The sequence below is a fragment of the Diceros bicornis genome, chromosome 12 (assembly GCF_020826845.1).
Source record: "Diceros bicornis minor isolate mBicDic1 chromosome 12, mDicBic1.mat.cur, whole genome shotgun sequence".
Lineage (NCBI taxonomy): Eukaryota > Metazoa > Chordata > Mammalia > Perissodactyla > Rhinocerotidae > Diceros > Diceros bicornis.
Genome location: NC_080751.1, coordinates 37,105,936 through 37,128,363, shown reverse-complemented (window position 1 = coordinate 37,128,363; position 22,428 = coordinate 37,105,936). Strand labels below are relative to the sequence as shown.

The following is a 22,428-nucleotide window of genomic DNA, read 5'->3' as shown; positions in this document are numbered from 1 at the left end:
TCGATGGCTGGTAAAAGCATATTCCACCTTTTATTTGATACATGATATAATAGTTTAGGTTTTAATAGGATCAATCAAGTGAATTTCTTATTTCAATTTAGTTGTATGGGTAGAATTACATTCATGGTTTAGATGTGTACCTATGCTCATAATTGAATCAAAACCAGAAAATTTGTCAGATTTTGAGCTTGAGGGAAGAAAAATCTGATATACTTAAAATACTTTACTGTAATATGTGAACAAACATTTATGTGTCGTAAAGAAAAAATTTATGATTTTGAAATGGCTTGAAGATTACTTTGAGCTTGGGGAAATAAAAGATACTGGGACTGTGATAAATTCTTTCAAACTCGAACATCATTCAACAGAAGTCTCAGGGGCTTTTGAATCGAGGCAAGTATTTTTCTTATCCTCATCATTTAACTACTCTCTACCACCAAGAGTATCCCAGATGTCAGGCACAGTTCTCTGAAAGCCTGATACCAGCTGTTGAGGTAACAAGCAGATGAGGATCCACTGTCTGGTGGTAATGTGGTTTTGTATTTTTTTCTTTCAGTCAATTACAGTTAAAGAATCTTCATGAAGATTTGTCAGGTAGATTAGAGGAATCCTTATCAATCATCAATGAAAAAGTACCTTTTAATGATACAAGTAGGTATTATGTACGGTTTTTTATTATTCGCAACTTTGAACCTCTCTGTAGTAGCTAACTAATTAAAATAATTTCTAATCTATTTGGCAAAAAAACTTCATTGGTCCAACAGAGGGTTGCTTTCTTTTTGTTCTTTTGATCAGCTTTGGCCCTCATATTTCATAGGGAGATTTTAAATTGTGAGGTAACTACTCCAAAGCCAGCATTCTTGGAAGAAGCCCAAATCCACATTTTTTAAATTGCACATATTTAGCATACCCCAAGGTAAAAACCAACCTGCACATAAAGTGCCTGAAAACTTGTACAAGAAAAGTTGTTGTTCATGGTGGGGCGGGGGAAGTGGGAAGTGGATCTTCTCAGCCTGGGAGCGCTTGGACAATCCCCGGTGATAGTTGGGGAGCTGACTGGGATAAGTCCTGCTTCCTGTTCACTCTGCGAATGGTCTGGTAATTTACGCAGCTAAGAACAACAAAAAGAACTTAAAAAAAAAATCAACTTAGGTGTATAATAGGTGCCAATTTTGTAACATTTAGACAAGAATTAAATCAAAACCTTGAAAATAAAGTATTGAAACTCACATTCACATAAGTATGCATTTCTTTTTTTACAATCATGATTGAAATGAATTTTTTACTTCTCCTAAATTTTTCTTAGGGAAGACCTAAAAAAGAGGAAAGAAAAGGCACCAAAGAAAAACAGCAGTTTGATCTAACAGTAAAATCAGCATGTGTCATTATTATATCAAAAACCTCAATTCCTCTGAAAACAAACACCTGTTTCTGGTTTCTACATAATGTAAATAGCACGAGCATACTTTGATCCACGAGACTTGAAACTTTGGCATTTCATTTTCCCTTTAATCCTTGTATCAATTAGTCATCAGGTTCTAATAACTTCCTTCTGATTCTCTTTTGGATTTATGCTTCCTTTTCCAATACTAGTTGTCACCCTGCTTTAGAGCTTTAGCATGTCAATGTGGGTTACTTCTTTGTTGTTGTTAGTGCCATGGAGTTGATTCCGACTGCTACCGACCCTTGCCTGGCCTTTTTGCACCATCTTCTCACCTTCCAGCACTGTATCAGTCAGTGCTCCACTGCTATTCATAGGGTTTTCATGGCTGATTTTTTCAGAAGTGGGTGGCCACATCCTTCTTCCTAGTCTGTTTAGTCTGGGAGCTCTGCTGAAACCTGTCCACCATGGGTGACCCTGATGGTATTTGCAGTACTAGTGGCATAGCTTTCAGTATCACAGCAACATGCAGCCACCACAGTATGACAACTGACAGACAGGTGGTGTGGTTCCCTAACCAGGAAACGAACCCGAGCTGCGGTGGTGAGAGTGCCAAATCTTAACCACTAGACCACCAGGGCTGACTTACTTCTTTTAGTTCCAAAATATTTAGAGATCATTTGCTGAGTATCCAGATGGGTAGGGAGCATAGGGGATGCAAAAATTCATGACAAAAATGTCTACCCTTAAGGAATTTATAGTCCAGCAGAGGAGAGATAATATATAGAAATATCTAAAATATAAGCTAAACTGTTCCATAAAGAACCTCGTGGGGTTTCAGAGGCAGGACAGATTACTGTTGGTAGGGTTGTTTGGGGAAGCCTTTTGGAAGAAGTGTGCTTTAAGCTGGGCCTGGATGTGTGAATAGGTTTTATTGGGCAGAGATGAGGGAGAGCGAGCCAGGGAATTGTGTGGAGTGTGGTAGGTAGTAGAAAAGATGCTGTTGTGGCCTGACAAGTAGTCATTAGTTAAGTATGACAGGAGGCTAGAGTGGGTGGAAGGTAGAGGTCAGTGATAGGTAAGTTATGAAAGGGAGGGTAGGACTGGACCCTAGAGTTCTGGGAAAAGGACTTGAAATTTAATTCACAAGGCAGTAGGGTTGTTGGAGAAGCTTTTGGTCCAGGGAATGTCATGATGAGATTTGTGTACTCACAAAGTTAATCTGGCAAGAATGTAGACTACCCTGAAATAGGGAAGGGGTGCTGAAACTATTGTGATGACAATCCTGGTGTGCTATTATGGAGCCTTGAGCCTGAGTTGTCAGGGAGATGCAAGGAGGCAAGAGAGGGAGGGCGAGGGAGAGGGAGGAGGCAGTGTGCTGGAAAGATGTGGTGCAGTTGACAGAAACCAAAGAAGCAGATGAGGAACAGGTTTATAGGAAAAATGGTGAGGTTACCTTTGTTGTTGTTTAATATTCTGACAGATAGATTGGTGTGTATCTATTTACCTATTGGTGTATGCATTTATAAATAAAAGCCTAGACCTCCAGAGGGAAACTGACATTGATTCTCTGGGGATGGATGAGCCCACCTGTTGGGAGTGGTGGGAATGAGGGGTACAAAGTGCAGAGAGGCCTGTGCAGGGTCCTTGGAGAGTTCTCCATCGCAGTGATCAGGAAGGGGAGGGGCTGAGGTAGAGAGGAGTTGGGGAAATAGGGTGAGAGAGAAGCCAGGGAAGGGAGTGTTCAGCCTGGTGTTGCTGGTCAGTTCTGTGCATTACTGTGGAGAGGTCAGAGAGAGTGATGACAGTAAAGGCAACTGGGTTTGGTGACTGGATTTGGTGACTTCTAGAGGACTAGTGACCTCTCAGAGAAGTGCTTCCATGCAGGGTAGAGGTGGACACCAGATTGCTAGCATAAGAGTTAGAGGTGAGTGGATGCTGAGGAAACAGGCAGAGACATGCTGTTTTTTTGAGCAGTGAGAATGAAGGAGATGAGAAAGGATGAGAGCTCAACACTCCAGCAGAGTAAAAGAAAAGGTTGTTTGCGCAGGGGACGAGTGAGGGCAGAGAATTAAGTGTGAGATAAGTAAAGGGGAAGAAGTCACTGTGGAGATAGAGTTCAAGAAGCTGCAACAAATGCTTTTTTTGTAATGAGGTAATTTTGAAGATGTAACAAGGAGGGGGTGATCGAGGGACCAGGCCCTGCGGGGGTCAGAAGGAGCTATTAGTAGGGGCCCAGGAGGAAGCTTAGCTGAGGGAAGGATATGTGAAGCATAGACTCTGAGATGGAGGGTGGAGAGTGTAAGAACCCCTTGTGCTTTGGCTCTGGTCTTCTTGGCATTGTAGGGGGAGGCCAACCCATCCATGAGGCAGGGGAGGCAATGAGGAATGGTATTAGGAGCTTAAAATGGAAAAGGTTTGGAGTAGATGTTATGGGAAGTGTGATAGGGACCCAGCAATGAAATCATGGATTGCTGAGTAGCGTTGAAGCCCCCTTTAAGTTAGGTAGAATATATTGTGGACCCTGATCTAGTTTTGGGTTAGCAAGAGCATTGTTGAAAATGATGGACCAGGCTGGGAAGGAAAACAAGCATGGTTCAACGCGGGCTGAGAGGAGAATAGAGAGACGTTGATGGATGGGAGACCAAGCTGATGCAATAGAAATGGGGACATGAAAGAATTGGATGAGAATGGCATAGGGACTTTCTGAATCAGATTTTGGCAAGGGGGTCTTTCTGACCAAGGCAGTGGAGGGAAGGTTTGAGTGGCTGAAGTGGTGTGCAGAGATGAAGGTTATTAAAATGCGAAGTCAAAGAATTGTGAGGCCAGGTGTTGGGAAGCAATCAGAGGTTGATAACCGGATCCTAGCGGAGACGAGAGGACTGTGAGAAAGGTATGGAAAGCAACCCAGAAAAGTTAGGATTGAGTCGTTGGGGTCAGCAGTAGCAGACAGGGATGGATTTTCAAATATTGTGGTGTCATGAAAACAGTGGTATTTTTGGATTAGTGTGGCAGCTGTGTACAGGGTTATTTTGGAAGGGAGAGTGACTGAAGACAGCGAGAACATCGTGAGCCTTTCTAAGTCATCTTGATGGGCCCCAAAGAAGTTTTTGAAATGATTTCTTAGAAGCAAACTCAGGGTTTGATTGTTTGTTTTTGGTTCCTGAAGGTAAAAATAATTAGAAATATTACTTTGAAAAATAACTGATTCTATGTAAATTCACTTATTCTCCTGTACTGTGATTGTAGCTTTGATCATTTTAAATTCTTATGTAAAGCTAATTTTGCAGCAGAGCATTCATTATTTTGCAGTTAAGCTGTTTTTCTATAAATGTAAAATGAGAAACTTAATGTACATCCGTTTTTGTTTTGTAGAATATAGTCAGTATAACGCTCTGAATGTTCCACTCCACAATAGGAGACATCAGGTAAAGATGAAGTCCATGTTTTTATTTTTAGCGATGTGCATGTCAAACTTTTCAGAAACCAGAATTAGTTGTTTGGGCCTCTGTTTAGTGCACCAAACCGTTGTGTTTAACTTTTGCTTGACTTGCTCATACATTTTTTAAAAATTGTATAACTTGCTGTTTATTGAATTCGTAAGTAATATAGATTTTCTCTCTCTCTCTTCTGATAACATTAGAACTAAATTATGGGGTGCACTAATTTCGTGAGCCTCGCCTTTCTTCTGGGCTGGTGGACCTGCATTTAAATGGTCTAGGTTAAGTGGAGGAGGTGTATTTGCCAACACTGGCGGCTTTCTAATTTACTGAGATGGGAATATTAAAATCCAAGTGGGGGAGCAAATGAATTTAAATTAAGGAATACTTGTACCAGAATTCAAATGTTTTCTGCAAATGCAGACCTAATAATGTTGTTTGAGAATAACAATTTGATAGTTGACTTGAACTTGTATGCCTATCATTTTGAAGCTAAAGATGCGGGACGTTGCTGGGCAGGCCCTGGCTTTGGTTCAGGATCTTGTGACGGCTCTTCTGAACTTTCACACCTATACGGAACAGAGGATTCAGATTTTTCCTGTTGATTCTGCCATTGACACTATATCCCCTTTGAATCAGAAGGTAAATTTAACTCAGGATACCTTTCGTTGCCCTGAACAAGTAGGGAGACATTTATTTTCAGACTGCTTTCTGTGCATCAGCCAAGTACTGTGGAGGACATGGAAAAAAAAACTATAAGTCACAGTCTTTACCCTGAAGATAAAATATGGCAAACGTGGAGATTCTTAAGAAATTAAACACTAGGGGAGTTGTTAAAAGACCTTAGTGTGAGTGAGTGGTTTGGTCAGTAAGCAATGTGAGGTCATCAAGGAAGGGAGACTACTGTCGGTGGTAGTGTCGGGGGAGGATTCTTTGGGGATTTGAATGAGCTTTGAAAAAGGAGCAAAATTTGAATAGGAGGAGAGAAGCAGGATAGGTGATTTTTCCCCTCAGAAGAGGGAAAGACATGAGCAAAATCACAGAGCAGGAAAGCGTAGAGAGTGTGTGTTCGGGGGTGGCAGGGGGTGGGGTGGGGACAGTGAGCCGAGTGTTTTGGTCGAGTGGGAAGCCTTCAAAGGGTGGGAATGGGAGGTAGGGATGAAAAGAGGAAAAATGGCTCCAGGCTGTGGAGGGCCCCTGGGGCAGGCCAAGGCACAGACCTGCACTTTGTATATAGGATTGAGGTTTTCTGTAGCTTTTTGACCAGGGTGCAGCATAATGAAAAGTGCCATGTTATTGTTGGAAAGGTTAATTTGCCGTCATTTTTCTCTCTTCCTGTTTGTACTCACTGTGTCACTTTTATCATTGGCTATGTTATAAGCAAAAAATCTGTGTAGTAGACCTTTTTCCTTCCTGCTGGGGTGTGGAGTGGGAGTGAAACTGCTTATTCAGTTGAGCTTCGAGGGCATTTTCAGGGTTTGTGAGGTTTAGACAAAGAATAAGAAGGAGGTTAAGTGTCACTTCCTTCAGTCCATGTGCTCTTTTGGGGCTGGGCAAATTTTGGTCCTTCCTCCTTTTTTCTCCCCAGCTAGTTACAAAAAAAGAATTTTAGGTAGCTTGCAAAAGCACAACTGAAAAGGATAAAGTAAATATTAGTGAGTGTATTGGTTATGTATTGCTGTGTAATAAATTACTCTAAAACTTAGTAGTTTAAAACACCAAAATTGTATTATCTCACACAGTTTCTGTGGGTCAGGAATTCAGGAGAAAATTAGCTAGGGGCTTCTGGCTCATGGTCTCTCATAAGGTTTCAGTCAAGATGTCAGCCGAGGCTGCATTCATCTGAAGACTTGACTGGGGTTTCCAAGGCAGCTCACTCTCATGCCTGGTGAGCTAGTGCTGCTTGTTGGCTGGAAGCCTCAGTTTCTCGTTGCCTGCACCTTGCCGTAGGCCTGCTTGAGTGTCTTCAAGACACAGCAATTAACTTCCCCCAGAGCCAGTGATTCAACAGAGAGCAAAGAGGAAGCCACAATGCCTATTATGTCTTAGCCTGAGTAGTCACATACAATCATTTCTGCTGTATTGTATTGGTCACACAAACCAACCCTGAAACAATGTGCAAGGGTACTACACAGAGTCAAGAATTTCATGAGGCAGGGATCATTGGGGCCGTCTTGAAGGCTGGCTCCCTCAGGGAGGAAATTAAGGGATCTTGCTATAGATGTGTGCTCAAAGTGCCCCATAATGTGGCAATCTGAAATGACTCATGTCTCTCTTCCTACTTACTTGATTCTTCTTCCCAACTTGTTTTTGTGCATCATGCAGTATTTCCAGAGTTTGAATAGTGTTTATGGCCACAGATCTCGTAAGTGCCTATTAGTATGACAAAGGACTTGAGTCAGACTTCTGGGGTCCCAGCCTAGTTCTGCCACTTTCTGTGTCCTCTTGAGCAATTTATTTCACCTCTCTGTGCTTCAGTTTCCTTATTTTTAAAATGAGGGATAGAGTACCCACCTCACAGGTATGTGTACTCACAGGTATGTTTGAGGATTAAATGAGATACTACGCATCTCATTAGTGCTTAGTAAAGCACTAAGAGCAGTGCCCGCATGCAGGACGCGCTCAATGAAGGTAGCTCTTATCCATCATCATCATTATGCCTTTCACATAGGAAGCCCTCAGTAGGTGCTTGTTTTTATCAGTCACTTTTGATCTCACTCCACAAATCTATTGAAGTTTGTAAAAATTCAACTTCGGGCCTTTGAAATGCTCTTTAATATCACTGCGGGAAAAAGTGTTCAGAAGTCCTGGGTAGAAAAAACAGTCCTGCAGCATTTTAATGTAGTTATATTTTCTTTTACACTTTCTATAATATCAAAAAATATTTTCTACTCAATAATGGTTCTTTGTCCATTACTGAAATTTTATTTTAGCTTGTTGCCATATTATCGCCACGTGGTGAGAATGAATTATGTTAATCTTAACTTCTCTGAAACACTTCATTACTTTGAAGAGTTCATTTGTTTCTCAATATTTTACCTTTGGTGTTTTGGCCTATGAAAGGCCCTATGTGATTTTTCTAAATCTGTAATATTTAAGGAGATTCAGAAACCATTTATTAAAAGATGACCAGAGTGTTTAGATGTGTTCATAGAATCATAAAGTAGATGTTTACACCGGTAAGCTTAGAGTTCGTCTTATTTTACAGCTCTAAAGATCAAAGCCCAGAGAGGTTAAGTAAGTTGCCCAGGGCCATATATTTGTGTAGTTTGCAATAGGGCCAGTTGAATCACATTTCTGCAAAATGAGATGTTACATTTCTATACTGAGAATCGCAGTTTGGACCATTATATAATACTTAGATAATTGAGATATTCATATTTAGTGAAAATTAACTTTTTGCCTCTAAATTGTCTAAATACCTTTAGGATCTTTTTCTGGATCTATTCTTCATACTCAGTCCTTTGTAAATACTAAAGTATCAGTGACAGTTATAAAAAGTTTTTGTGTCCTCATTTTGATGATAATTACATTTCTGGAATTTGTTAACCTTGAACATTGTATACAGTAAAGGAAGCTGTCCTCAATAGACTTGTTTTTAAAGCATGAAACACAGATGATGACTATAGTTAATGCTGCTGTATGGTATATTTGAAAGTTGTTAGGAGAGTAGATCCTAAAAGTTCTCATCACAAGGAAAAAAAAAATTTTTTTTGTAACTACATGAGGTGATGGATGTTAACTAAACTTATTGTGGTAATCATTTCACAATATATGTATGTCAAGTCATTATGCTGTACACTCTAAACTTATATAGTGCTGTATATCTATTATATCTTAATAAAACTGAAAAAAATTTGGTATATAACACAAAAATCTGTCACACACAGTTTCGATTTTCAAAATTTTTATTTTTAACTGAGACCCCTGTGGAGAAGCAAATGTTTAGGGAAGAAGGCCTGTTGGTGCTGGCTTGTAGTGTAGTATCTCCTCCCCGTTTCCTCCCATGCCTGGTTGTTGACTATGTCGCCTCTCTTCTAGTTCCTGGTTTTGCAGTGGAATGGGGACTTCGAGATAGGACCTGGGATTGTTAGTGGGGAGCATCTTTGTGTAAAAGCCAAACTTCCCAAAAAATGTTTCCAAAAGAATTTAGGTTTGTAATTTAGTGAGTCCATTTACAAATGTGTTGATTTTTGTTATTTTCCTGTGATTTAACTCATAATTCCTTTCCTTCTATTTAGTTCTCACAATACCTTCATGAAAATGCGTCCTATGTCCGCCCTCTTGAGGAAGGAATGCTTCATTTATTTGAAAGTATTACTGAGGATACTGTGACTGTCCTGGTAATTTTCTTCTGTGTTTTACTTCTGGAAGCAGGAGCTCTTCTTTGTCAAATGACACTGTTAACCTTGAAATTGTTTTTCTTTTCCAGGAGACAACTGTGAAATTGAAAACTTTTTCAGAGCATTTAACCTCTTACATATGTTTTCTTAGGAAGATTCTTCCTTATCAGTTAAAAAGGTACTTACCCCTCGAGGCCAAGGAGCTTGGGGAATTGTGGGGTGTCATCTAGCCTGCACTGGAGTTAATAAAGTAGTAACATGTGCCTCTAGTGATCTGCCTGACCTTTCTGTACCACAACCAATTTAGACTTTTCTGAAAAAGGAAAATCAAGACTTGAGCAGCATAAACTCATATTTAAGAAAATTGAATTGTAGTCTCTCAGCTAGGGTTTTTTCAGTACTTCTCTGTACAGTGTTTACTACCATAACCACATAATGCTATGAACCTGGGTTTTCGGTGATTGTGAATGACACATTTATTTGAAAGAAATATTTCAGTTTTGGGTTATTTATTATTCTTTTGCTGTAAACAACTATATGGGGGTTATAATAGTTAACTTCTACATTTGAATCTGTAATTCTTAGGTTTCTTTTAAATGGTATATTGTTGTTTTTATTATTGGTGATTTATTTAAATTATAAGCTAAACACTTTATCTCTTCCAGTCCTCATAAGATATGTCATTTAGTAACCTTAAATATTCCTGGGAAGATAAGAGAAAATAATTTATGTAACTGGAAATTTGATAATACTGCTTGTACGTTTTGATACTTTTGGTCTACAACTACCAAGACTCCCAATTCATCTAAATTTTTCATCCTAAGATTTAGCCTTTAAAAAAAAAATAATCAAAGAATAATACAACTGAACATAAGAGAAATAAGAACATATACGTATTATAGTATTTTGCAAAATAAGGTTTAGAAAATATGTCGATGAATAACTTACAGATATTGAAAATATGTAAGTAATTATAGTTTTTAAGTCCTTGTAAAACTAAAGTAGTAGGTTTTAGCTTTTCAAAAATTTAAAGTTTTGGGCTGGCCCTGTGGCCTATTGGATAAGTTCGTGCACTCTGCTTTGTGGCCCAGGACTCGTGGGTTCAGATCCTGGGTGTGGACCTACACACTGGTCATCAAGCCATGCTGTGGCAGCATCCCACATACAAAATAGAGAAAGATTGGCACAGATGTTAGCTCAGTGACAATCTTCCTCAAGCAAAAAGAGGAAGATTGGCAACAGATGTTAGTTCAGGGCCAATCTTCCTCAACAAAACAAAACAAAACAAACAAAACCATTTAGGAAAATGTGAAGTTTCATTATTTTAAAAAAAAATTAGTATGTGTTAAGGGCCATCTTATTTCCTAAGTCTACCCTAACAAAGTATTTCAGTAATGGAATTCTATGATTTGTGCATATGACAGAGTTTTAGGAATCAGGGAATTATGACTTAAACTCATAATTATGAATTATAGTTTCATTCAGATCCTTACATGTTACAGTTCAATATAATTAAAGTTTTTTTTAAAATTGAGTCTAGAAGTTTAACCCTAAATTGAACATACCTTATTTTTTTTTTTGTGAGGAAGATCGGTCCTGAGCTAACATCTGCCAATCCTTCTCTTTTTGCTGAGGAAGACTGGCCCTGGGCTAACATCCATGCCCATCTTCCTCCACTTTATATGGGATGCCGCCACAGCATGGCTTGCCAAGTGGTGTGTCGGTGCACGCCCGGGATCCAAACCAGCGAACCCCGGGCCGCTGCAGCGGAGTGCACGCACTTAACCACTTGCACCACCCAGCCGGCTCCGAACATACCTTATTGATTTGGCTTTTATTAAAAAGAATCTGTTTAAGAATCATTGCAAAAGTGGTATTTACTACTTGAAATAGTTATACATTTTTATTTTATCTTAATTTATTTTTTCACTATTACATTTTTAGAAACACTGGATAAGTCCTTTGTTGATCTAAGATTCCTATTCTTGGAATGTTCTGTCCCATATGCTTTCAGCCCTACCTCATCAGGTATTCATGTTTTTAGGCAATGTTTTGGTCATTGGTTTAAATACCACTTTAATTGACAGATGACATGTTCCTTAGTAGTAAATGGGCTCAGTATTCAATGGAGCTGTCTGCTGTAAATAAAGTAGAAGAGGAGAGGGGCAAGGTCAAGAGATATTATTAACATTCTTGTGCTAATAACTTTTCCAGCTTTGTGTAAAAAGCATTTTACTTGATTACCTGCACATTTTTAATAAACACTGTTGAGTCCACATGTTTTTTTTAACATTATAATTAAGTTTTCCCAAGTACCATTTAAAATTGAAAATGACAAAGTATTTTATGAGTGTTAAGCATTTACTTTTAGATTTGAGCCTATAGATTGTTTTTTCCAATCTGTTTGGCTTTTGAAACTACATATGTTGAAAAAGGTTTCTTAGTGATTCTGTCTGCTAGTTCCTATTTAATTAATTCTGTTTAGGAATTCAGTCTATGAAATGTTTTTCTCTTAAAAGTATTTTTAAGGGAAACAGTTTTGTGCTGCTCTCAGAGTGGAAAGATAGTGGGCATTTAGTCCTCTGTTCCATTGGCATTTGCAGCAAGGTGTATGTATTATGGAACCTTGTAAATGAGATCAAATTCCTTTTTTTGCAAAGTCTCTTTTTGGATATAGTTATTTAAGAATTTAGATGATTTTTTATAGCTAATTCAAAATTGCTCAGGATGCTCACTTTTAAAAAAATCTGCCCATTCCTAGTTTAGAAGAAGAATGTGAATCTTCTCTTTGCACAACTGCGTTAAGAGCCAGGAATCTAGAGCTGTCTCAGGACATGAAGAAGATGACAGCTGTTTTTGAGAAGCTGCAGACTTACATCAGGCTTCTTGCCTTGCCAAGTAAGTGTGTTTGTTGGTCATGCTTCAACTCGAAGAACTTAGAGTACAAGAGGCTGGGGAAGGGAGATGGTTTAGCTTGGTTGAATGAGAAGAGTCTAGGATCTGGAATCAGAAAAACTTGAATTTAAATTCTCCAGCCTCTTATATGTTTATGACCTTGGGAAAATCACATTACTTCTTTGTGCCTGTTATCCCATTTATAACATGGAGATAAACGTGATTATTAAGTTAAGAATGTACAATATCAGGCATTGAAGACATGCATTCAATGTTAATTCCCTTTCTCTCCTTTCTCATTTTTAAATGGAGAGGAGCAAAGCATAAGAATTTGTAGCAACCTTTCAACAAGTAGCATAGGGGAGGTTTAATAGTAAAAATGCTATTTATTTCTCTTTGGTCTAATTTGAAAGAGTATTTTCAGGTAATTGAATGGACCTCAGTTTAAATGATGTTTTTAAGGATGCTATGATTTTCCTGGTAGTGATTTGTTTGTTTTTTTAACAGCTTTAATGTGATATAATTTATATACCTTACAGTTTACCCACTTAAAGTGTACAATTCAATGGCTTATACTATAGTCACAGGTATGTGCACCACTACAGACAATTTTGGAATATTTTCATCACCTCAAGAAAAAACTCTGTGTACTTTAGTTAACACCCTCTTATTCCTCTGTTCCACTCCTCCCCAGCACCAAGCCACCATTTTCTGTCTGTAGATTTGCCTATTCTGAACATTTCGTATAAATGGAACCATATAATATGTGGTCTTTTGTGACTGCTTTCTTTCACTTAGCATAATGTTTTAAATATTCATCCAAGTTGTAGCATGTATCAGTATTTCATGCCTTTTTATTGCAGAATAATAGTCCATTGTATGGAATACCACATTTTATTTATGCATCAGTGGATGGACATTTGGGTTGTTTCCATCTTTTAGCTCTTGTGAACAATGATGCTATAGACTGTGAAAAAGTTTTTGAGTGGACATATCTTTTCATTTCTCTTGAGTATATGCCTAAGAGTGGAATTGCTGGGTTATATAGTAACTCTATGTTTAACTGTTGGAGGACCTGCCAGACTGTTTTCCAAGGTGACTGTACCATTTTACATTCCCATGAGCAGTATAGGAGAGTTCTGATTTCTCCGTATTCTCACTAATGCTTGTTATTATCTGACTTTTTGGATTTAGCCATCCTAGTGTTATCATCTGACTTTTTGAGGTGGTATCTCATTGCAGTTTTGATTTGCATTTCCGTGATGTCTAGTATCTTTTCAAGTCCTTATTGGTCATTTGTATATCTTCTTTAGAGATACGTTTATTCAGATCTTTTCTCCATTTTTTAATTGGGTTGTCTTTTTATTATTGAGTTGTAAGAGTTCTTTATATTTTCTAGATAAAAATCCCTTATCGGATATATGATTTGCAAGATTTTCTTCCATTTTGCAGGTTATCTTTTCATTTTCTTGATGGTATCCTTTGAAGCACAAAAGTTTTTAGTTTTGGTGAAGTCAAATTTATTTATTTTTGTTACTCATGCTTTTGGTCATATTTAAGAATCTATTGTCAAATATGAGGTCATGAATACTTACCCTTATGTTTTCTTCTGAGAGTTTTATAGTTTTAGCTCTTACATTTAGATCTTTGATCCATTTTGAGTTAATTTTTATATGTGGTGTGAAGTAAAGGTCCAACTTCATCTTTTGCATGTGGCTATCAAGTTATCTCAGCACCATTCATTGAAAAGACTATTCCTTTCCTATTGAATGGCCTTGGCACCTTTATTAAGAATCAGTTGACCATAGATGTGTGGATTTATTCCTGGACTCTCAGGTCTATTCTATTGGTCTACTTGCCTATCCCATGCCAGTACCACACTATCTTGATGACTGTTGTTTTGTGGTAAGTTTTGAGATCAGGAAGTGAGAGTCCTCTTACTTTGTTCTTCTTTTTCAAGATCATTTTGGTGATTCTTGGTCCCTTACAATTCCACGTGAATTTTAGAATCAGCTTGTCAGTTTCTACAACGAAGTCAGCTGGGATTCTGATGGAGATTTTGAATCTGTAGCTTAGTTTGGGGAGTTTTGTGGTTTGAATTGTGTCTCCCAAAAGATATGTGGAGTTCTAACCCTTGTTAGAATATACCCTCTGTATGTGTGACCTTATTTGGAAATAAGATCTCTGCAGATGTAATCAGGTTAAGATGAAGTCATACTGGTTTTGGGAGAGCCCAACCAGTCCAATGACTGGTATCCTTATCAGGAGCGATTTGGAGGGAGAGACACAGGAGTGACACAGAGGAGAAGGCCATATGAAGACAGAGGCAAGGATTGGAGTTATGCTGCCATAAGCCGAGGAACACATGGGGCCAAGAGAAGCTAGAAGAGGCAAGGAAGGATTTTCCGCAAGAGGCTTTAGAGAGAGTGGGGCCCCGTCAACACCTTGATTTCAGACTTCTGGCCTCCAGAATTGTGAGAGAATAAATTTCTGTTGTTTTAAGCCGCCCCATTTGTAATACTCTGTTACAGCAGCCCTAGGAAACTAATACAGGGAGTATTGCCATCCTAACAGTATTAAGTTTTCTGATCTGTGAACGTGGTGTAGTTTTCCATCTATGTAGATCTTCTTTAATTTCTTTAAATGTTATTTTGTAGTTTTCAGAGTATAAGTTTTTTTTTTTTTTGTGAGGAAGATTAGCCCTGAGCTAACACCTGTTGCCAATCCTCCTCTTTTTTGCTGAGGAAGATTGGCCCTGGGCTAACATCCGTCCCCATCTTCCTCTACTTTATGTGGGATGCTGCCACAGCATGGCTTGATGAACAGTGCGTAGGTCCACACCCAGGATCTGAACCTGCGGACCCTGGGCCGCCAGAAGTGGAGCGCACGAACTTAACCGCTACGCCACCGGGCCAGCCCCTTGGAGTATAAGTTTTGCACCCTGATGCTGCTTCTCAAAGGGTTCAGCCTTGGGCATGGACACAGTCACCCTGGGATGACAGTGGTTTTGGCAGGGCTGTCTGTCACTGTCTCCTTTCCTAATCACGCCCAGGTTTTAGCTCTACTAGTTGCTGGCTGATGGCTGTCTTGTTTTCAACAATGGGGGCATAAATTGCTCCACAGACTGATCCAATTAAATTTAGGCTCCTTTATGGGTATAGTTATAGACTTAGCATATACCTAGCAGGTATAGTTTTTGAGATCAGTGTTTGAGATTTGTTCTGACCCCAGGAGGGCTCTTAGCTGTTCCTTTCTCTGGTTCTCTATGATAAACCAATCAGCCTACAGTTGAACTTATATCTCTAATGAATCTACCAATTTTCTCTTTGCTTTTAGCACAAATTCCATTATTTTTGAGAGCACCTTTAGGCTTAAACTTTTTTGTGTTCTGTTATGAATTAAGCCAGTTCCTTTGGGAAGAGATTCAGAGTTTTCTGTTTTAAGAATTGTTTCTCCCTTGGGCTAAATCTCTGAGCCATGGTTCTCGGGGTGAGGACAATGATGTACTTCTCTCAGAGTGACACCCCTGCATTAGTAGCTGGGGGCTCCGTGGAGGGGATAGGGCCACAGCCCCAGGTCTCCTTGGCTTGGTTTTTCGGCATGGAACTCCTGTTGATGAGCCAGGGCAAGGGTGATCAGGGCCCAAGATTCTCAGCAGCACCATGTCCATCCCATGAATCGGGGCTGGGTGGAAGAAGAGAGCCCCCACCTCTGGGTCATACTTACCCAGAACTAGCCTCAGCAACAGGTAGCTGGGGCCAGGATGAGAAATGCAGCCCTCCAACTGGGAATTAGGGGAGAAGGAATCCTATGTTCTTGGCTGCACCAGTCTAGACTGGGATTTCCAGCTCACTTGAGCTGGGGGGCAGAGGGAAGGAGTGGGTCTCTGTTCAAATACTACAGATTCTTACTGTTCTTACCTAGTTGTTAAAGATTGTCATGAATAAATGTTTCTTCATTTGCTATATACGCTTAGGATCATTTCCAGAGTTTTAAATGATTGTTGTTAAATAATTTTCACCAATTTTGCTGAGGAGCAGATCTTTGGAGCTGCTTATGCTGTCATGCCAGAAGTAGAACTCGGTGATGTTTGAATAATAGTGTTTTTAGTGATGTTCAGCAAATAATAACGAGTAGGGAAAAAATAAAATGAGAAATGTGTTATATAGTAACAAGGTGAAAATTCACAAAGACTTTTATTTCAAAAAGAATCATGAAAGACATAGTCTTGCTTAGCAATTTAATTTTGATTCTTAACCATTAAAAATATTTGTGTACATGGGAGATGCAAATCAGTTAGATGTGTCTATATTTATCACCATTGTTATCTGAATGTGTCTTCAATAATTTTAAGAGCCATTATTTTCAACATATCATGAGCAGTCTTCATTTCTCTTTTCCCAAAAGTAGAGAGAGATGGTGGGCTGTCATTTTTTCAGGCGAAGTCTTCTGGGAAAATGCTTAGGTTTGTGATTTTGGTTTCCTAGGTACGGAGCCAGATGGACTCCTTCGGACAAACTACGGTTCCGTCTTAACAAATGTTGGTGCTGCTCTGCATGGACTTCATGATGTCATGAAAGGTGAGGCTTGAAAAAGAACATAAATAAACTTAAAACCTTCATCCCACTTTCTCAGATCTGCCTGAATGAGATTTAAACAAATATTCCCAAGGCTAATAGACCCCAGATAAAGGCTTAGTAGCATTTGGCTTACATTGAATTGCACAGCTCACTGCCTTCTGCTTTTTCCATCTGCCTTATTTCTGAGAGTAAACAAAGTGCTGAAGAGAAACCCTTGTGCACAGTACTTGAGCCAAAAATACATTGCACTGACTTAAGGCAGGTGTGTGAATTTTATCAAACCAGACATGCTGTTCAGAGGTATTTACCAAAATACTTGGCACTTGTTAGAGCCCAAGCATAAAGGATTTGAGGAAACCAAGGTTTAAAGTTCCCAGAAAGAATGCACTAACTTTCTACCATCCTGTGCATTTTTATATTTAAAGTGCCCATTTTAAGTCCTGTTTTGTTCAGCAGAGCCTTAAGAAATGAAGGTCTGTTGTTAAGCCCTGGTCAGTTTTCAGTTGCTTGTGCTTTCAATTGCCTAAGAGTCTAGTCTGCTGAAGGGCATTTTATATGCTTCTTAGCGTGTGATTCTGAGTCCTGACTTTCTTCTCTATCCCTCTGCATTGCTTCTAGGCTTTCTCCTCCTTTCTTTTCATTTTGAAGACTCTCAGGGTAAGGGAAGGTAGAGAGAGTGGGAGCAATTATTAAGGACTATTGGAAATAGCCCAGGTTCCTAGATTATTCATTGTGGTTAATTAACAATTAGTGGCCAATTACTAGTTTCACAGAAAATAGTAAGGTGAGTATATTGGGGGCTCTTCTATAAATTAGCGGGTAACCTATGGCACTGGGAATCATTCTTTGTTTCAGCAGTATTATCCAGCATCACCTACCATTCGGTCTAGAGAATGGTCCTTCTTAGGGTTTATCTTCAATTATAAGGAACTTTAACAGTCACTGTACTTCTGGAGGTAGCTATGGTTGCAGAAATTACAGCTTGGATAGACAGTTATGGTGGCTGGTGACAACAGTCAACCCCAACCCTGCAGAACCTAGTCTGGTCTCTAGAAAAACTAAGGGACTGGTACCTTTTTCCTCTGCAGTGTTTGGTTTGGGGAGTTCAGGCTTAACTCTAGTCCCCTGTTCCATGACTTGGCTTAACCTAGAAGTAGGCCACTGAAACCACAAGTAGCTCTGTGGCTACAGGTTTTTTGGTTTTGTTTTCTAGATTTTCCTATGCTGATATTATGATTTTTTTCCTGCTAGTATTTTCTCCAGAATTTCTATAAAGGAGGGGTTAGAGCTAGAGCTATCATTGAGAAGGATCTTAAAGCTTCATTTACATAAAAAACTTGATTTTATTTATATTCTTGATTTTATTTGTATTTCTGTTTTAATTAATCTATAATATACACAGTTTTCTAAAGATGCTTTTGTTCATAAATTACAAAATATTGAGAAGCTGTCAAGTGGTCCAAATCAAAGAATGTTACTGTTATTATTTGGCAGGAGCTGATGGAGATTATGAGAGACTCAGAGGCCCCTTGAGCCCCCTGTGTGCTTCCACTTGTTTCTGTCCTTGGAAATGAACATAATATAAAGGGAAAATATTGGGAAACATGAAGGATGGTTGGCAAGCAGTTACGGGGTCCTGTTGCCAGGTTTACACTTCAAATCTGTCTTCTTACCTAGCTTGGAAGACTGTTGTGTATCTCTCATGAAAACTCAGAGTGAGCATTAACTGGCATTAACAGAAGAAACTTTGTTTTTAAGAGAACTCTTATTCAAACATCTTCCCTTCCTGTTTTGCCCTGAATATTGCTTGATCTAAGTTGGAAGGAAGGAAGAAAGGAAGGCAGGCAGGTAGACAGACAGGTCTCAGTGTGAAAAGAGATAGAGATTTATAAAATATGTATCCTACATGGAATTAAAATGGGAGTGAATTAATCTTTTAACAAGTGGCATTCTAAAGGAGAATTGTTTCTTTTCTTTCTCTTTTTTCTTCCTCTCTCCTTTTTTTTTTTTTTGCTGAGGAAGATTTGCCCTGAGCTAACATCCATTGCCAATCTTCCTCTTTTTTTCGTTGAGGAAGATTCACCCTGAGCTAACATCTGTGCCAATCTTCCTCTATTTTGTGTGTGGGTCGCTGCCACAGCATGGCCACTGACGAGTGGTACAGGTCTGCGCCCAAGAACTGAACCTGGGCTGCCAAAGCGGAGCATGCCAAACTCAATCTCTAGGCTATGGGGCCAGCCCCAAGAATTGTTTTATCTTTAGTCTCAGGTCTAAAGCAAGTAGAGTCATAGGAAACATAAAAGAAAAATAAATCTCTGTTCTAGGTCACATGATTTCTTTGTTCTTTTTGGAGTTAATAATGTCAAGGAACATCCTAAATAATTAAAATATTTGGACTCAATAAAGAGTAAACAATTGGATTAGGAGAATTATTATAGTCAAACTACAGTAGCATTGATGCATTAGAAGCCACGTAAGTGTTCTTGGTCTTGTACGTCATTCATAAGTATGTCAGTCACCTACCAATCAACCAAGATTGCCTACCAACCAAGTTGTATGATAGCATTTTATACTTACAGTAAAATAGTGAATAAACTTTCTGTGGTGTGTAGAAAGAAAATGTCTGCTTTAGAGGCTAGGAAGTTCAGTATACAAAAAATGTTCAGCATTCCAATTGAATTTTTATTCACTTGGATATCTTATGAATATATAGAGGATAATCATCTATTTAAGAAAATATATTCAGGGGCCAGCCCTGTGGCCTAGTGGGTAAGTTCAGCACACTCCACTTTGGTGGCCCAGGTTTGGTTTCCAGGTGCGGACCTACACCACTTGTCAGCAGCTGTGCTGTGGTGGCAACCCACATGCAAAATAGAGGAAGACTGCCATAGATGTTAGCTCAGGGAAAATCTTCCTCAAGCAAAAAGAGGAAGATTGGCAACAGATATTAGCTCAGGGCAAATCTTTGTCAGCAAAAAAAAAAAATATATATATATATATATGTGTGTGTGTGTGTGTGTATACATATAAAATGTAATTTACCAATTAGTTGGTTCCTTCACTGTGACAACTGTGCCATAGTAATGTAAGATGTTAATAGTAGGGAAAACTGGCTAAAGGGTATATAGAAACTCTGTAACTTTTCTGTAAATCTAAAACTATCTTAAATTAAAAGTGTATATATATGTATATAAAATATATAAATTAAACAATTCCCTAGTTTTAAAATATTATTAAAAGTAATCTCATTCATAAAACAGTAAATTTGTGTTAAAATATCATGATCATAATCAGGTTAAATCTTAAATACCATTTCTTTCTAAATTGTCTTCTTTTAATTATCTATAGTCTAAAATCAACTGTATTTCTTTATTCTGAATAAATGAAATGCTCTGCAGGCACACCTGCTATAAAAGTTAATTTCCATGTTTTGTGATTTATTTTTAGCTTTTTGGTAATGATAATTCATGCTGTTGTAACTGAAGTATTGTAAAAAATTCAAAGGATACGGTATTGTAAACACTTCATTATTTAAAAATATAATTACTCTTCCTTCTTAGTAATTCTCCCATTTTCCCTTATTTTCAGGACAAAATCGTACTTCTCAGAGACCCAGAAAACCCCAAGCTTAGCCGTTTGGCCAGTTTCGTCTACTGCAGTTTCTCTGTTAAACAGTTTTATATCTAAACCTCTCTTCTATGCTTTTCTAACCACAGGCCTTTGTTGTAATATTCTTGGTCTGGAGGCAGTGGCATGTGAAGCCAGACACTAGAGGATCCAATCCTTATTTGGTTGTGTAGACATTTCTCATTGTTAGTTGGGGTTTGTACTAGCAACCTAGCAAAGGTCCAATAAAGATTGTGGGACATCTGCCTATGTTGGCTGTTCTGTTCCAGCCTCATGGCTTCCTTATATAAGTACAAGATAAATTCTCTTTTGTTCCTGCTGGACTATCAAAACAAGATTTTTTTTTTTTTTTTTTTTTTTGCTGAAGAAGATTCGCCCTAAGCTAACATCTGTTGCCAATCTTCCTCTTTTTGCTTGAGGAAGGTTCGCCCTGAGCTAACATCTGTGCCGATCTTCCTCTATTTTGTATGTGGGTTGCTGCCATAGCATGGCTGCCACTGAGTGGTGTAGGTCCATGTGTGGGAACTGAACCCAGGCCCCCGAAGTGGAGCATGCCGAACTTAACCACTAGGCCACGGGGCCGGCCCCAAAACAGGATTTTTAACTGGTAAATACTGGTCATTTACCCAACACTAGAACAAGAGCTAGCTCTCAAATGAGGGAGAGTCAGACCCGCAAGCTGGTGGCTGTAATAGAGACACCAGGATGGTATTAAGAGACCCTCACTTCTCTGTGTTCTTTCCACGTGAATTTGTGACCTAATTGGTGTTCACCACAATCCTTATATTTGGGACCATTTTTTGTCAGATTTACTTTGTAAATCTGTAAGAGTAGATATAAGAAGTTAACGGGCTGGTTATCTGTATGCATCTTGTATATAGATAGTAATGAGTTTTCATTTGATTGCTTATATAGATATCTCCAAACATTATAGTCAAAAAGCTACAATAGAACATGAACTTCCAACAGCAACACAGAAGCTCATAACAACCAATGACTGTATCCTGTCATCAGTAGTGGCATTAACAAATGGAGCAGGAAAGGTAATTTTTCTCTGGTTTATATTGAGATTAAATTCAATTCTTAAATATGCTCCCTTTTTTTTGTTGAATGACGTAAGAAAATTGATCTATGAGAGGATTTTGGAATATCAGGCTTTCTTGTAAAGTTGTCTCCCTTTTCCTCTTTCCTACCCAATATTTAAAACAATATGGTAGTGACTAGCATTTATGAAAGTAAGTGGAACACTCACTATTTATTTATTTATTTTTTGATATTTGATAATTTGAAGATTCTATATTGTCTCAGTATAGATTCTTGTGTATACCAAAGGTCTGCTATATAGAAATTGGGAATATACATAAAAAGAAAAAAAAACAAAACCTCCATTAATATTTTTTTTCTCTCCTAGTCTTTTGTTTGTTCATTGGTAACACTTATATCTTAACAAATTCTTTTAAAGTGACTTCAAGATGTGTTTTTTCATTGAACACTTAATATTAAATAATAATCATTTGGATCATTAAGCACTTAATTATTATTATACACTGACCAAAGTGCAGTTTCTTTAAAAATCTTATCTTGGATATTCTGGTTTCAGGAGATGTCACATTCTCAGAATGTGTGCTCCTGTGGCTGTCATCATTAATGACTAAGATTTCTCTGAGAACTACCCATATATATAAAACCAAAAGGACTGTATTCAGGACTGTCTTAGCCCATTTATTTCAGCAGACTCAACATAATTTCTCAAGGAAATGCTAGTCTCTATCTGTGTTTATATACTATTATTTTTCTGATAGCTTAACCATAATAGGAACAAATTTTTTTAAAGAGGTTTAAGTTAATAAGAAATGATCACAGATCATGTTAGATATTGAATGTCATCTTTCCCAAACTTAGACTGGTCTTTGTGACACTTTGCTGTAGTTTGAGGCCATAATTAAAAGATGTTATCTTTGGGTTCTGTCAGCTCCCAGATCTGTGCTTACAGGATTCCTGAGCCAGAAGACCATCCCCACAGCCCCCTCTTGAATGCTTTCATCTACAGGCATGCCAGAAGCTTCCTGAGGATAATTTTAACTTTGATTTAATTAAGAAAAAATTCTGGAAAAAGAGAACGTTAGTATTTTACAAGAGTCTCTGCCACCTTTTATGAGAAC

The 22,428-nt window shown here is 38.4% G+C and overlaps 1 protein-coding gene across 2 annotated transcripts in view; it reads left to right on the top strand.

Annotated features, from left to right (window-relative positions):
• Positions 1-22,428, top strand: part of PPP1R21 (protein phosphatase 1 regulatory subunit 21) — a 59,656-nt gene that overhangs the window by 18,746 nt on the left and 18,482 nt on the right. For both annotated transcript variants that reach the window (XM_058551279.1, XM_058551278.1), the window contains exons 7-14: positions 557-651; positions 4,757-4,809; positions 5,314-5,463; positions 9,063-9,164; positions 9,254-9,342; positions 11,926-12,062; positions 16,547-16,639; positions 21,182-21,309. In XM_058551279.1, the coding sequence (XP_058407262.1) occupies positions 557-651; positions 4,757-4,809; positions 5,314-5,463; positions 9,063-9,164; positions 9,254-9,342; positions 11,926-12,062; positions 16,547-16,639; positions 21,182-21,309 (847 nt within the window). The remainder of the gene's footprint in view (positions 1-556; positions 652-4,756; positions 4,810-5,313; positions 5,464-9,062; positions 9,165-9,253; positions 9,343-11,925; positions 12,063-16,546; positions 16,640-21,181; positions 21,310-22,428) is intronic.